The sequence below is a fragment of the Pipra filicauda genome, unplaced genomic scaffold (assembly GCF_003945595.2).
Source record: "Pipra filicauda isolate LSUMZ 115617 unplaced genomic scaffold, ASM394559v2 scaffold133_size2016399_pilon, whole genome shotgun sequence".
NCBI lineage: Eukaryota > Metazoa > Chordata > Aves > Passeriformes > Pipridae > Pipra > Pipra filicauda.
This window is the reverse complement of record NW_024103807.1, coordinates 1,254,421-1,270,324: the sequence shown is the minus strand read 5'-3', so window position 1 is coordinate 1,270,324 and position 15,904 is coordinate 1,254,421. Positions and strand designations below refer to the sequence as shown.

Here is a 15,904-nt window from a genome sequence, read left to right as displayed (position 1 = left end):
CTATAATCAGTTAAAGAAAGATGTTGCTACATCTTTCAGCTTCTTGGTTTTGGTGGTCTGAATTATCTAAGCACAAAACAAATGTTAGCCTGTGTTAAGGGATAGAAAAAGTGATCAATAGTAATCTAAATTGCCATAATGCATCACACAGCGAATGTATCCTGATTGCATAAGCAGTCAACCTTAAAGATACAGTGTTTGAATAATGGTGGCACAGAGGGTAACTTTTTGCATCATATATAGTCTGTTTTATTTTAAAATTTTAGAAATAATGTGTAGAATTTAGTATGAAAATAAGATGGGAAACTGGTTCTTGATGTAATTCACAAAATAAGAAAAAAATATTGATTCATTTTTCCTTCCAAACAGCAGATATTGTGGGCATAGAGGAAACACAACTAGAGTTGTCATTTCTTCCTTTCTCTGGTTGTTGTTTCTGTTGCTTCCTTTGATCCTTGTTTTTTTATTTTGCTTTATGTTTTTTTTGTTTTGCTTATGATATTAAATGCATGCAACGCTAGACAGCAGAGTCAATTTTTAGGAGAGAGACTGTGTGTGTGCATGAAAGAGAGAAAAAGCAAAGCTTCTGTCAGTTCTCTGTGGAGTGTTTTTTCCTTTCCTCCTGACTAGACTTTTCTTCCCACACAAGCTTTGATCTTTGAGGATACATCAGTGTAGACCCCACTGGAAGTGCACGTGCATCTCAAACACACATGCTCAGAATCTTACAACTTCTCTCAAGGTCACAGCAGCACCCTGTGCCTCTTGGAGTTCATATGTGCCAGTATAAGGAGTGGAAAGTTCTGAACCTCCCTCAGTTTTCCTGCTGTCACTTACAGACATAGGTAGAACCTAGACTATGCCTGCCCTGCTGTAGTATTTCAAACCTCTGTGATGGAACAATCTGCCTAACTAAGTTAAAGATTTTAACTTTTCTTTGAATATGCTGAAATACGAAGAACTGCAAGAGGAAGTCATCAGTAGTACAGAATGAATTTTCATAGTTATTGGAAATGGCAGATCTAAAGCCTTTGAAAATTAAACCCTGGTCTCAAAGCAACAGCTTATATCCTTATAGATGGACATAATAGAAATTACTTTGTCCTAAGGTAAGGACACACCATAGGAATGTTCTGTTTGCCTCTCCTTTTTCTACTTCTGCCAGAAGTCAAAAAAGTTGTTGAGCTCAAACTGCTCATCTCTTAAACAGTCAATGGAAATGACTCTATTGCAGAGTTGAAAAGCCAGGCACATATATGGTTGCAGTGAGAAAAGATATATAAGAAAGTAGCCATATCATCAGCATGGTTTCTTAAGTGTAGCAGGCATCTTCCCAAGACAGAGAGACACTCAGTGTTAAGGGCATAGTGAGCGCACATGTATCTGTCCAAAAGAAAAACTCCAAATCCTGGAACATTGCCTTGTCCTTGAATTCAAAGCCTTTTTGTTTCCCCTGAAAGACTGGAGAGACATTCTGAAAGAAACATTAGGGAAACCCAGTACGGATTGTTATTATGTGACTGTCAGGAGCATTACCACTAGAATTTTGTACAACAGATACTGAGACCCGTGCTATTAGTACCGGCATTCCTAGAATAGCAGCTTTATCATATCCTTCCTTACAGAGAATGGTGTTCTAATTTGCTGTCTGTGATGAAAATTCCTACCTCTTTTCTGGAAGACAGTCTGTGTAGGTCAGACCCAGGAAGTATGCCAGCTGTCTGCTTCACCTGGAGGATTATTCCTTCTCTTCATGACCTTTCCAATGACGCTGTAGCCAGATGAGTTACCATTACTTTTAATGGATATTGAAACAAGTAGTTTTGGAAAATATGCTGCATTTACTCAGTATGTTTAATTCTTAGTTTGTTAGATTACATTGCCAGCTGACTGTGACATTCAGTTCCATTTAATGTACCTAATATATGTCTTTGTTTTCTTTGTCAAAACAAAGTGTCTAGATATCAGAAGTCTCTCATTTAAGGGTTTCTGTAGAATGGATGACTGTAGCAGTTATATAAGGGACACTCTACTAGTTGCACCATGCAAAAAAAAATCCCCTCCAGTTTCACAGTCTGTGGAGCAAAAGGACGTTGGCATTCTTATTCTGACACTCATCAACCAGTCTGCTTTCTTAAGAAAAGGTGTGCTATTCTAGATTAATTGTTCTTTCCAATTTTCATATACATTGCATGAATTGCTCCCTAAGGGAGTTGGTTTCAGAATATGTATATAAGCATCATTAAAACCAGGATCCTTCAGCTATTTCTCTTTGTTGAAAATGGGTTTTTCTGTTTCTGTTGAGTTTGTATGGGGATGCTGACCGAAAAAGGCCTACAGGACTTCCTCAGGCACAGCTTTCTCTTCATCTTCCTTTCCTTACTCCATATACAGGCCCTGTTCTTGGCTATCTTCCCAAGTGTTCTTTTCAGTATTGTAGATTACTAAAATAAGGGGTTTCTATTGCTCTGCTTGATTGGACATCATAGAAATAATTCATTTAGAACAGAGGAAGAGGGATTTCCACTTTTGAAAAAAAAGTATTAATGGAGTCTATCTGAGAAGACTGAATATACTGCTTCAGTGCCAGAATGGAGCTTACTGTTATGAAGCTGTTTTTGATGGCTTTTGTTTTGCACTGTGTATATTTTCTTACCATCTTGTGAACTCCTTAGGAAATGTCTTAGATGCAGGGTGGGCAACCTGTTATTGACACATGATACCTGTCTTCAGTGCTCACAAATTGTGTCGCCATGCTGCAGCACGTGTAAGTTTAAGAAGAAAAAATGTTCAATTTTGTGCCTAGCAGGTCAGAGGAAGTTCTTTAGAATAGGAAGGTGTCAAGTGTACCTGTGGCATTGGCAGATTATTCTGAGTTTACACCTGCAAATTGTAATATTGGGACTCAGTACCCTGTCCCCGTTATGAACTCATCTGTGTCAAAAATAGATGGAAGCTTAATAAGATGCATCAGGCACATGCCCATCTACAGTAGGATCCACACTGAATGCTCTGTCTTGAAGAACCACAGTTTCCCTAGGGTAAGTAACTGTTATTTCTGTGTTTTCTGACTGAGTGAGAGGAGAGCATCTGTGTGCCTTAAATAATATAGCAAGAAATTGCCCATCAACTTATATCTTCTAAAAATGGATTGTAATTGTGACAAACTTGATAAATTCTCATCTTACTCATAACTCTTGTGGAAATGCAGCACTGATTAATGCAGCACATTAACTCAAATCGTGACCACCTGGGGCAGTCAAGTTTTTTAGGCAGTTTTACTGTTACCAAATAAAATAACCAGTGTTTTGCCTGAGTCTTTCTATTGAGTTTCTGAATTTTTGAACTTTAGACTACTAGCAAAAACCTTTCACAGAAAAGATTACAGAAAAAGGAAACTAAGCGCAATAAAGAAAGTGTTCTGTTATTGACTTGTTCATTTTGTAAGTATACCTCAATAAATAAAATGGTTTTGACCAACTAAACTGATACAGAACATGGATGAAAACAGGCAAACAAAAAAAAAGATGGAATTGAGTATCCTTTCCTTTGACTACTTGAATGTAAGCAGAAAGCAAGCTTTAGACTTTTGATTAAGTGGAAGTTTCAGGGTTTTATATTGCACAAAAAATATCTGGGTCTGTTGGTTAGTTCTCTGCCAATAAAAATAACAATAAAACCACTTTGACTTGAAAGTCAACCTGTCTTCTCTCAGATATACAGTGCATTTACTGATCTCTCTTGATACAGATAAGTCTGTTTCTTAAAAAAAAAGCCCACAACAATTTCTAGTGTTGACTGCTTTTCTTGGGTAGCATATTATGTATGATTACATCGGTGTTGCTAATACAGGATTCAAGAGGGTTGCAAAGTTTTCCTTTCCCTTCTTTCCAAGACAGTGAAGTTTCTCCAGTACCATTTTTAAAAAAAGGTCCTGAGATCATGGTGTCATAAGTGTATAAGCACTGAAAGTATCAAACCAGACTTCCGTAATATAGTTTGGCAAAGATCTCTGTAAGGTGTTTGACATGGACACTCTGAATAATAGGGCAATGTTGCTCTTAGTGTTTCTCTTGAAACACTTTCTGCCTTGAAAAGCAAGTCTACTAGAAACTGGAATATGGATTTGATTCCTTATAGGACTTGCTACAGCTTCTTATGTCTGTGTACTGGCTTTGACCCTTTTGGAGATGTGCACGTAAGAAGGGATTATTTTGTATCTTGACATAGATTGGATATTGAACAAACTCATTATGCAAAGAGAACTTGTTTATTCATGCAGTCTTGGCATCTAGATTCCGGACTGGAAAACCTAGCCTTGTAGTTCAACTGCTTTTGTCTTTTGGGGTTCAAGTGACTGGTCAGCTGACAAAACCCATATGTGAAGTGAGCAAACCACAGAGAAGGATCCAAACTTTCCCATCCTGCTTAAAGCAGAAAGCTAGTACTGACTGTTAAAGGAGGAGGTTCCAAGAGTAATTATGAAGATTATATATCATAAACTTCAGTAAAATCTTAATGGCAGAACTGTCAGGGAGAGGAAAGATTAGTGGTTCCTCATTGGATTCAGTTCAGCTACTGGATAGGTTAGGAGGATCAGTGTCACGGTGGGAAGTATAGTGCCCTTTACCTGCCCTCTGTGCTGGAGGAGGATGCATGGAGGGGCAGAAACCAACTGGGATGGATAAGAGGCTACAAATAGCGCCAAATTTGGGAGTCAGCATTTTTCTCGTCCCCCTCTTTGCTGTATTTCAGGTGTGTTGGTATTCTTTTTGCAATAACTCATTTGAGTGCCTGAAGGGGTAGCAATGTTGGATATGTCAGAGTTACTAACTCCTTCGTTTCTCTTCCATGCTTTCTCCTCCTGCAAGGAGCGGAAGGTACTTCATCTTCTGCTGTCTTCGCTTCTTAGCACTTCTAAGTTTTTTTGTTGATTTCTAGCATTGTGGCAAGTTTGTCTTCTGAATATTTATTTCACCCTTTATTTATATATTAAACTGTAAATGAACTGGTAGTGTATGCTATAAAACTTCAGGTTGTGTCTGTTGTGATGATGTTTTTGTTTAATTTTGGGTTTTAATTGAATAAAAAAAACCAAACCCAACTAATTTAATGTTACTTTCCTCCTGTTTTTGTAGGTTTTCATAGAGCTGAATCACATTAAAAAGTGCAATACTGTGCGAGGAGTCTTTGTCCTGGAGGAATTTGGTAATTACATTATTTTGATATTAGGTCTGTACTCACATGGCAGTAACTCAAATTTCCAGTTTTCAGATTCAGAGTTGCACTGCAGTTTCAAAGATGGGAGAGAATGTAGATTTCATGTGAGAAGTTGCCTGAGAGATGGGTGACTTAACATAAAAATTTACACATTAATTTTCATCATATTAAGATTTGTGACCTAGGTGCTTTTTGTTATTAGACAGAGAAAATGTCCTGAGTCTTCTGAAGCAAACAAAACAACAGTTAAGCTTGGATGTATGTAGGAATTTTCTTTGGTATGTTTCTTTCTCATCTGAGAAATCACATTTTTTAAGCAGGATTTAAAGCTGATCTTTCTCAACACACTATGCTTTCATTACAAAGAACAACTGTTAATTGCAAAGTTTCATTTTTGCTCTATGTGGAATTTAATTTTTGTTGTATGGAGCAGAAGATGTTTTGTCAGGTTGCACTTAATTTATCCTGTGATCTTTGTTTTGGAGCCTGACTGGTAAAGAGTGGAAAAGTAAAGGTTGAGGAGAACAGAGAATTTGTCTTGTTTTGGTCAGTTATTGCTATTGCATATAATCTGCCTAACACTGTAGTTTGGGGAAAATTCCAGGTTACTCTTCAGTCTTAGTGCCAGAAACGCTCTTCTTAACTAGGGTCTGAAAGAAATGAGTGACTTCAGATGCCGTTCTCTGGAAGAATGATCCAAGTACTTCTCTTGAAATAGTCCCCAAACCTGTATTGGTTTATTCTTCCACCCATCTGTGAGACATTTGTGTAGGTCTTAAGGAATATCTATGAAACATTTAAAAAGAAGCTAAATTTTATGACTTTCTTTCCATAGTAGATCAGCACCCATACTTTGGCCATAAATCAAAATCTGAATCACTAGCTCCCATTACCAAGACTCTCCTTGTTCTTTGGTAATGTGTGTAGAATGTTCTGGCTGAGGGATTCTCCCTTAAATTAATACAAGATTTCTGAAATTAATGTCTTTTTCCATAATAATGTGTTGTCTCCTTTTGGTGATACAAAGTTCTAAGGTATCCAAATGATAAAATCCTTCTGACTGTTGCAGTTTGCTTGTTATTTACTATAAATCTCCAAGAAGTTTGGCTTTGAATTCATGAACAATTTTGTCCCATTTTCTAAAAATGTTGTTCATGGTTCAGATGCTCAGATCAGTATATTTAAACCACAAAAAATTTCTGGAATTTTATGTGTTCAGAAGGTGTCCTCAATTTATGGTTGCATGTTCCTTTGATATCATGTTTTCACCATGATGGGCATAAATCATTTTAGTAATACAAATTGTTCAAGTCAGTAAAAGATTATTGATGAGTTTTACAAAGATGAGAATTCAGAAGTCATAAAATTAGCTTAAAGAATGGCTTCAGCTTCTGAAATCTTTAACTTTATAGAAATTACTTGAAACAGAAATGAATTTTGGATCACTTTTGAGAGGTTTAATGCAAAACATTTCTTTTAATAGTTTGTTTATATTGCACAAGAAGAAAAGACAGTATTTGACTTGGTTATTTCCAGTCAACTTATATTGATGGCTCTGTAACACAGCAGTTAGCCCCTAAATAACGTCTGTAATAAATATAAGAAAAAGTACTTCTTTTTATAATCAAGGGCCTATTGCAAAAGCTAGAATTGTGATATGGAACTTATAAAAGGATAATTTTCAGAGGTAATTAAAAATAAAGTGGGAGTTGGATTCTACAAGCACAAATTGAGAAATTAAACATTTTAAGTTCAAAATATCCTCCTCCCAAAATAGATTCACAGACAAGAACCAATTTAAATGTACCAAATGAGATTTACAATTTGCCAATCCAACTAATAAAGAGAAAAAAGAAAGATAGATGTTGAAGGGGAGTTAACCTTTCTTTCTGTGCAGAGATGAGAAACTACCCCAGAGCTGCTTTTAAAATTGTTGTAAAGGTGAGAAGATATGTCAGTCTCTCCAGTTCAAGATAAATTAATATGTTGGTTAATAGTAGACTAGCAGCATTCAGCAAAAACTTGCTTGGACTTCTTAAGAATGAAGTTATTTAGCTGTGTTAAACATGATGAACCTTGCCATCAAATTCATTATAGTAGGAGTATATTGAAGTAGTAGATCCTTTTAGAAAGGTAGAGACTGGTAAGCCTGCATACTCTAGTCTGACGAGAAGTCGTTCAATGCAAGATTTATTTGATTTTACGAAGTGCACGTGCTCCAAGTTAGTGATATTGCATCAGGAAATTAAAGGTCTGGTTGTGTTAATGCTGGGCTTAGAGGCAGCATGAAAGTTGGACTTGTGGTTTCAGAGCAGGATGCAACAGACATTAAGGAATTGTGTCCTACAAATGGAAGTGGAAATTTAAGTGAGGAAATTTAAGTGAGGAAATGTAAGGCTTTTCCCACTGAAATTTGAGTTACTGCTGTGTACTTGTGCTTTACTTTCTTGTGGCCCCTTCACCGTCGCTGCTATGAAAACCTTCATTCTCCAGCAGGTAAAGTGATGTCCCCTAAACCCATTTTGTGGTAGCGCCATAGTTTAATTCACAGGACCAAAGGCTGCAGAATGGTGCTTAATAATTTACTCACTTCATCCACTCAGTTCAACAGCATCAGGAATAACTTTTATGTTAAAAGAAAAGTGCTTCTGCTCATCTCTCAATTTGAGGCTTGAGTCTTAGGAGGCTTGGGTATTTTCTTTTTTGTATGTTTGGGTTTTTGTTTGTTGGAGGTTTTTTTTTGTTTTGTTTTTGTTTGTTTGGTTTTTTCCTTTTTTCCTTTCTTCTTTTTTATTTGTATTCTACAGTGGTAGTGCTTTGACTTCTCTGAGTGTAAATGCAAACCCACTCTTTTTACTCTTCATAACTCAGTCATCTCAGGAGAATTTCCTGCATTACAAGGACGGTGAAGGAGTACTTTACTTAAAGACAAGGCAACTTTTACTGACTGTGAAGTGGGGAGAGAGTACCTCGCCTAGGTGCTCTCCTGTTCCCTCTCTTCCTATTCTCAATTATGATACAGGACTTTACAGCTTCCCTTCTCTCCTTCCCTTGTGGCACAAGGTCCTTACAGCTTTCCCTTCCTGCTTTTTGAAGAGTTTATGAACAGTTGTATGTTATCCAGTGGGCAGTGAGACTTACACAGCTGTAAAAGTCCTACTTTATTTGGCTGTGCACCAGCCTCACTCCCACCTTTATCCCCTGGTGACATGGAGTTAATTTGGAACATCTGGTGCCAACGGGTAAGGTAGCTTGGATGTGCACCTCCTTATCTCCCCAACTCTAGTCTCTGGTATTGCTGGGGCAGTGCAGCCTGGGTGTGCACTTCCCTCGTTTCTGAGTCCTTAGTGTAACTGCCAACTTCAAGAAAAGTGAGAGTTGAAAAATAAAACAAAAACGTTACTCTTTACCATCATATTCTGTACTTTTCACTAGATTTTTTTTCAAGAATGACAATACCATGGCATACGAGAATTAGTAGGCATTGATTTATATTTAGAGAAATTTCTCAAACCCAGTCTGCACTGCCTACTTTTGGCCCTTTAGAGTGTGATTCGTCTCCCTCTCCAGCGTTCAACTGTGTCATATCATAGTTGAAAAGATGACATCTGCATGGAAAGGTTTTGTTGTGGACTTTTCCTAGTCCTTCATACTGAACTCATCTGCCTCCGTTTCTTTTTTTGTCACTAGTACTATGTGTAATAAAACATTTATCCTTCCTCTATGAACCTGGTATGATTTGGTTTTGGATAATTTCTGTACTGCTTCGAAATTCTTTTGTTGTGACACAGAAATTCCATGGCAAATTTCAGCTGTTCTGGAAGGGAAGTATTCAGAGTTGGTCTTGGTATTCCACTGATCTTAACATTTTAAATTTGCCAGTTGTATGTTAGTGTGGTCTTTGTTCTCTCCTGGTGATTTCCCATGGTACCTGTTCACAACATTTGCAGACCAAGTGTGGGTCAAAGACACAATTCAAATGCAGTGAAATGGGATGGTTACAGCATGCTTTTTTAACCATTCCACAATGAGAACAAAAGACACATTTTCTTCAGCTATATTGTGCCTGTTTTCATTTCTGTCGGTTTGAGGCAGTGCAAGGGAGCAAGATGAAATTTTCTGGATAATAGATTTTTTTCATCAGTGCCTTAATCCTCTTTTTATATGGAGACTTCCATAAGTCAACAAGCTCGGTATTTTAAGAATACATGTCACTGAACTCAGTATTTTATTTGAGACAACTTTTTCAAAAACTGTGAACGTTTTCAGTCAATATGTCAAGTAAATACCATCACACACATCCTATGCAGGAGAAGGAATATCTTGAGAAACTTAAAATTAAGCTGGGAAACAGTCTTCCAGTTTAGAAAATTTTCTCCCTCAACTCTTTTTTTTTTTCTGGATTTCACTAACTTACTTTATAGTCTCAAACAGTTCTTTTGAGATTTATTATTCAACAGAGAAGGATTCAAACATCTCAATGGGAAAATCTTTGGGAATCACATATTGATAAATTCCCATGGAATTGTTGGTTCATGTTTAATTGTAGTAGACATAAGGCATATTTTGTTATTAGACATATTTTTTTACTATTTTTGCTGTCTAGCAGGAATAAGTAATATAAGAAAAGCCAGAATCTCTAAGAACCATCAAATATCTACTGTGCCAAACAGAGGCAGTGAAAATTTTTGCCAACCTGAGTAATGTATTATCATTATCAGTATCTTCCAAGGACATATATAATGTAAATGAAAAGAAGGAAAAGTATCTAGAAGTGAAGGATAGTGATGTGGCCTGTATCTGCACCTGCTGTCTGTCTGCATCCCTTCCCTTTCCTATGGGAACGTTGTGCTATTTCTTTCCCATTTGCCTCTCGTTTTTTGAACTTTTTGTTTTGTCTCTTGCCCGTCCGGTTTTAGTTCCTGAAACTAAAGAAGTGGTGAGCCACAAGTACAAGACGCCAATGGTGAGTCACCTCTGATGCCTTCTGGTAGTTCTCTAGAGGATCTATCCTTACATTTTCATGTGGCGAAAAGAATTACATTGGGATTGCAGGATATGCAGTGAAACCCCAACTGCTTTTTGTGCTTGTTTTCCTCCAGGAAAGACAACAAAACTCGGTGATTGTTGTACCCATAAAATTAGGGGAACTCAACAGGTAGTACAGAAAGCACTGTCTCTTTTTAAAGATAGATGAAGATGCAAGGTAGCTGGTTTAGCACAATAAGAACTAGTGAAACTGTTAGTTTTAAGACAGTGCAGAACAGAATCCTTAATCCATAGAAACAATGTATAGGGAGACTAGTTCATAGGCATAAAATGTTTATTAACAGCTTATGAAAAATTCCCATTTCCTCATGAAAGTGAGCAGGGAGATGCAAGAGAACACTACAAGTATTGATTCCTGCTGTATAGATGAATTATTGCTGTGATTTAGTGTTCAGTTTTTATAACATTTTGTGAACACCATCAGTGTATAATGATATTTAGTACTTTTACACATGATCAGACTTATATGCTCTTATAAGGAAGAAATAGAAGACAATGATTATTGTCAGAACTGAAATTTCTTCAGTTGTGTCTGAAGTGCAGTGTGCACATTTGTTGGTTTCATGGAAACTCACAGTCCTTCAAGGGGAGAGAGAGAAAAATTAACTGAAGGAGCTAGAAATGTTTTAGAACAAAATGCTTAGAATATATGTAGTTTAAGAAGCAGATAGCTGTATCTCTTAATAAGAAAAGCCAGTTCAATGAAAAAAATTGTATTTGACATGTTTAAGGTGGTACTATAATACAACAAAACGTTGTTATGATTATTAGATTTACAAAGATTTTAAATGTCAGATTACAGGATAAGAATTTTTAACATCACCAGAATAGCCAGTATTAGAACTAGGATATAAATTAAGTCTAAGTCTTACCTTCACTGAATTGTGCTACCAATTACATGCTAAAAGAGGATTTTCAGTTAAATAATAGCACATAATGAGTTAAAAGTAATAATTGTAAAACTTGGTAATGCTGTGTGAAACCCTCTCCTTTAAGATAGTGACGAAATTGCCTGGTATTCTTCATAGGAAATCTGCAATATTGGGTTGTAGGGGTTTTTTTAATTAAAAAAAACCAGGCCAAACCAAAAGCTCATATTATTCCCTAGTGTTTGATTAAAAATTACAAGGATTAGCAGTCCTAGCATAACAAGGTAGTTATGAATAAGGAAGAATCCCACCATCTTGTTAGTCAAGGTTCAGTACTGGATGTTGAGTTTTTTTAGTTAGCTCTTCCAACCCCTCCCAGAAACTTTCTTGTAACTTCATACAACAGACCGAAAGTAATTATGTAGAATGTTTTTTCTAAAGCCAGCTGTCCAACTTTCCAGCTTGGCATACTGTTTTTAAAAATTATTAAATCATACTATTAAGCAACTAATGTTTTTATCCTAAAGGAGGTTTTTAGTTTGTTATACATATTTTCTACTCTATCCATCTCAGTTAGAAGGTATGGGACACATTTTCCTGATTTTTGTTTCTAGCCAGAGTAGTTGTCTTATGAAGAAAGGCATATAGCAAAATACAAAATGTGCAATGGATTTTGCAAAACACCTAATAATCTGAATTTCATTATCTCTTCTTCTGAATTCTTGTAGGCTCATGAGATCTGCTACTCCGTGCTGTGTCTCTTCTCTTATGTGGCTGCAATTCGTGGGAAAGAGGCAGAAAATAAAAGCAAACCACCTCGACCAGTTTCCAGTTGATCATGATATTTAGAAATACCTACCCTTTGGCACACTGACATGCAGTACTCCCAGTTTTGCTGCAGTTACTGGAGCTCACTTTCTGTCTTTTATGAGAATGTGATTATGTATGACCCTGCAAGTCTTTCCCCATAGAAAAACCTGAGACTTCACTGTGCAGTCTCCTTCTGAATTCATCCGTAATGGAGTTTTTAAATGAGCTTTTAATCAGACAGTTTTGAGCATCTGCATCCAGCTGTGAGTTACTCTGGACATTCCTTTGGAGTTCCTTTTTTCTTAAGATGACTAACAGCTTGAGTTCAGTTGTTTTTTTGTTCTAGTGGTACTTGTTACAATTTAATCACTTTACAACTGCAGGCTTCTGCTTTCCGATTCTCTGGTATGTGCACAGTGGAAGCAGTCTAGTCCTGTATGTTGTTTAAATGTAGTGTTTTATTGTTTTCCTTCTGTGTTGTTCATTTTTAACTACTAACACAGAGTTCTTGTCACATAGTTCTTCAGACTCTTTTGGTAGAGATAAACAATTTAGCTGTCATAGTCTTAAAATACCATGTGACAATTGAGGTTCGGCTATTAAATTGGTCCATCTGTGGAGATGACTGCTTCTCAAGAGGGAAAAGAAGCGGAGAGAGAAACTTTGAAGGTAATATATTGTGAAAAACCTCGGCACTTCATGGATTGTGTGAATTTTCAAATGGTAATTTAGGTAACGTTTATAGTTATCCCAGCAGTAGACTTAACAGATGCATATAAGCACTGCCTAAAGCAGTTAATCACAGGGATTAGAAAATGAATAAGGGAGTGTAAAACTTGGAAGCATTATTGGCAGAAGTACACTATAGAAATCTGCAGAACATGTTCAGAAGCCCAGGGGATTATGCTGTCTTCAATTTTTTTAAACTATTGGTTGTTTGTTTGTTTTTTTTTTTTTTGATCTGTACTTGTGTTTCAAGGGATCTTGAAAATACTGTGTTTGTGTATAATGAAATTCACATAGTTAAAACTGTCCATACATTCCTTATTTTAAATAGGCCAAATATGAATGGTTTTTTGCATCCTGTTTTTGTTCTTGAACTGTACTGCACTTGTCTGGAAAGCTCTTAGGGTGCTGGAAGATGAGACTGTCTAGAGAAAATAATGTTACATGTAAAATACCAGGAAAAATTGCTCTGATGCAAACTGATGTATTGTATGTTTTGACATAGAATTCTGACTAAATGCACCCAGAAATAACCCTGTTTTGGCTTGGTCAGGGTATCTACCATTTTAAATGGAATATACCAATATGGGTGAGGAAATGATGTAAATATTATAGTATCACATCTATTTATAGAAACTGTACAGCTCTCTGAATGTGAAAATAAAATGTCATTCAACCAGCAACTAGTTTTCATCCTTGTGTGCTTTTCTATCAGTGTAACTTATTCTGGAATGAATGTAATTATATACAAAATATACCCTATATGAAATAATGAGGAAGAGAAGACTATAAATGAACAATCTAAATTTCTTTCCACAGAAGCAGTTTAAAGTAATTTTGTTTTTTTTTCTTCTGTCACAACATTTATGTGACTTGTCTTTTAAAAAAAAAGTGTCTGAAAAATGTGAATAGGGAAAACAGATGCATCTGAATTATGGAAATTTTTATTGCATGCTTGGAAATAGAAATGACATGTAAAGGATTTTTCATCCTTAAAGGCTTAAAGGCAAAACTGAAATTGGTAAATCATGAAATTAACCTGTTTTGAAATTATTTTCTTTCTTTTGTCCTCTGACACTGTAAATTTTCTTATAGCAATATCTGAATTTTTAGCAATTGTAGTGTTCTTGATACTACTGCAAGTACAGTTAAGACTGAAAGCACTTTGGTCTGCAATAGGTGTTCCATTTACTGCAGTACTGGGTCCCACTCAGGTAGTCAATTTAAATTTTTAAATTGTAATTATGTTATCAGCCTATTAACATGATCAAACCATTAACTTCAAATTATAAGGGGAAGGTTATTAAATGCATAGCATCACTTACTATATACAGCTCCTTTTCTTCCCTTGTAGAAGCTATTTTTGCTAATGTATTTTTCTGTGACTTACATAAATTACATAAACTGCTATATGCTCTAGGCTGCTGAAAAACTTCAGAGTAGAATAACACTTTTAAAGGACCTTTAATAAAAATGGCCCTCTGTCCCTTTTGACAGAATTTTCTTAAAGAACAGGTGTGGCTAAATATATTGTTTGCTGTTCTGTGGCAGGGATGAATCAGGAACAACCTCAGCAAGTGGGCTGACACTGTGCCTCTGCTCTTTAGGTGAGAGCAACTGTCTTGGCTTCAAAATTGAAGACATTTTTGAAATATATAAAATCTTTCTTGCACTTGATGATGGGGATTTAGCAGATGTTCTGAGAACTGTAGGCATGTAGCGTATTCATCTGAGCCAAAGGCATGCTGTGCAGTGTTTCCACTACTAAATGCACAGCGCTGCTCTTTGGATACCAAATGCAGGTTGGATTTAAAAGTGGTACAAAAGCATAAGTCTTTCGGAACTCAGTCTTCCATCCTTTCCTCTTTCCCTTCATCACTCCTAAGCACTAAGAGGTCCCTAAACTTTATTTTGGAGGAAAAAAATAATTCCAGTTGTTTGCATGTAGTTTTAGTCATGTCCCACTCATTTTGATATTTAGATAAAAATTCCTGAACAGCAGTAAAGAACTTAGAGGTTTCTAAACCTTCCAGAACTAAATTGAAGGCTGAGAGTAATTAGTAATAATAAATAGTTCTAGAGGTTTCTTAGCACAAAATGAATAATTCCTGCGTTTTTACCACTAGGAGGAGCCTGTGTCTTAGTTTTTAAGAATTTCAAAATTGCAACCTTTTTATTTTAACACTTGTATTATTTCCAAGGCACTTAGACAAATGTCACAAAGAATCATAAACTTGCCTTAAAACTTCCTTGTGCTGAACAGGTTTCTTTTTCTGCTACAATTTCTTGTTTGTGGAAATTGGTTTTCAAAATGACCATTAAATGTTCTCTGCAAACGTGGGGGTTTGAGACTAGTCTTCCTGGCAGTTTTCGAAGTGGAACAAATGTTACCAATTTTGTCTCCTGGTTCATGGATCTTCATCATGATATTCCAAAAACAAAAAAATTCTTGTTTTATTTGTGAACGCAGTGTCCACTTCTAATATGAGTGGGTCCACGTTTTAAAGGTTAAAGGTTTAAACTTCAGTGAGCATCACAACACTGAAGTGATATTTGTTAAGGATATAACTGGAAAAACTTATGATGTCTGTTGAAGGAAAGAATTCATTACTTTAAGAAAACGGTTGTAAAAATTTCCTACACTTTGGTTCCTAACTTCAGATAATCAGTATCCTCCTCCTTTGACACTTCAGGACAGCAGAGTAAGATAAAATGTTCACCTGGGTATTTAAAAGTTAAAGTGCTTGTAAACATAGGTCATTAAGAATTCCAACTAAAGTTCTCTCTGAGTAATCAAAGTGGATGGGAAAATGGCTGTGATTCTAAGCCTTCCTAGGAACCTTTATGTTGCAAAAATATTGAAGATATTTCTAGAATCTTGCCACCTATGCCAAAGGAGGGCTTTTGTTTCCCACAGAGTGTGTTTCTATTAAGGAAGCAGTTGCCTACAATGGGAACAAATGGGCATAGGCTCCTGTTATCACTGAATTCAGAACTAGGCAGAAAATAGAAGCTAAGCTTCTCACAAAGAGCAATATTTACATCCCAGTCCCCCTTGACTGCCAGGTGGTTGAAAGTCAAGTGATGTTGCCTCTGAGGCAAGATCTTCCTTCTGGGAGAACAATGGCTCCTGCTTAACTCTGACTCCATATTAGGTATTTAGGAATTTAGGTATTTAGGAACTCCAAATTCCTGCTCTTAGACAAGCCAGGTGTTGGTGAAATAAAACA

General features: G+C 36.3%; 1 protein-coding gene across 39 annotated transcripts in view; it reads left to right on the top strand.

Moving 5' to 3' along the window:
* Positions 1 to 13,357, top strand: part of MADD (MAP kinase activating death domain) — a 72,591-nt gene extending 59,234 nt beyond the window's left edge. For 28 of the 39 annotated variants that reach the window (XM_039378278.1, XM_027719473.2, XM_039378277.1 and 25 more), the window contains 4 exons: positions 4,872 to 4,880; positions 5,139 to 5,208; positions 10,140 to 10,186; positions 11,867 to 13,357. In XM_039378278.1, coding sequence (XP_039234212.1) covers positions 4,872 to 4,880; positions 5,139 to 5,208; positions 10,140 to 10,186; positions 11,867 to 11,974 — 234 coding nt within the window. In that variant the 3' untranslated portion in view covers positions 11,975 to 13,357. The remainder of the gene's footprint in view (positions 1 to 4,871; positions 4,881 to 5,138; positions 5,209 to 10,139; positions 10,187 to 11,866) is intronic. The other 11 variants (XM_027719477.2, XM_027719466.2, XM_027719457.2 and 8 more) reach the window with 2 other exon arrangements.
* The last annotated feature ends 2,547 nt before the right edge of the window (positions 13,358 to 15,904 follow it).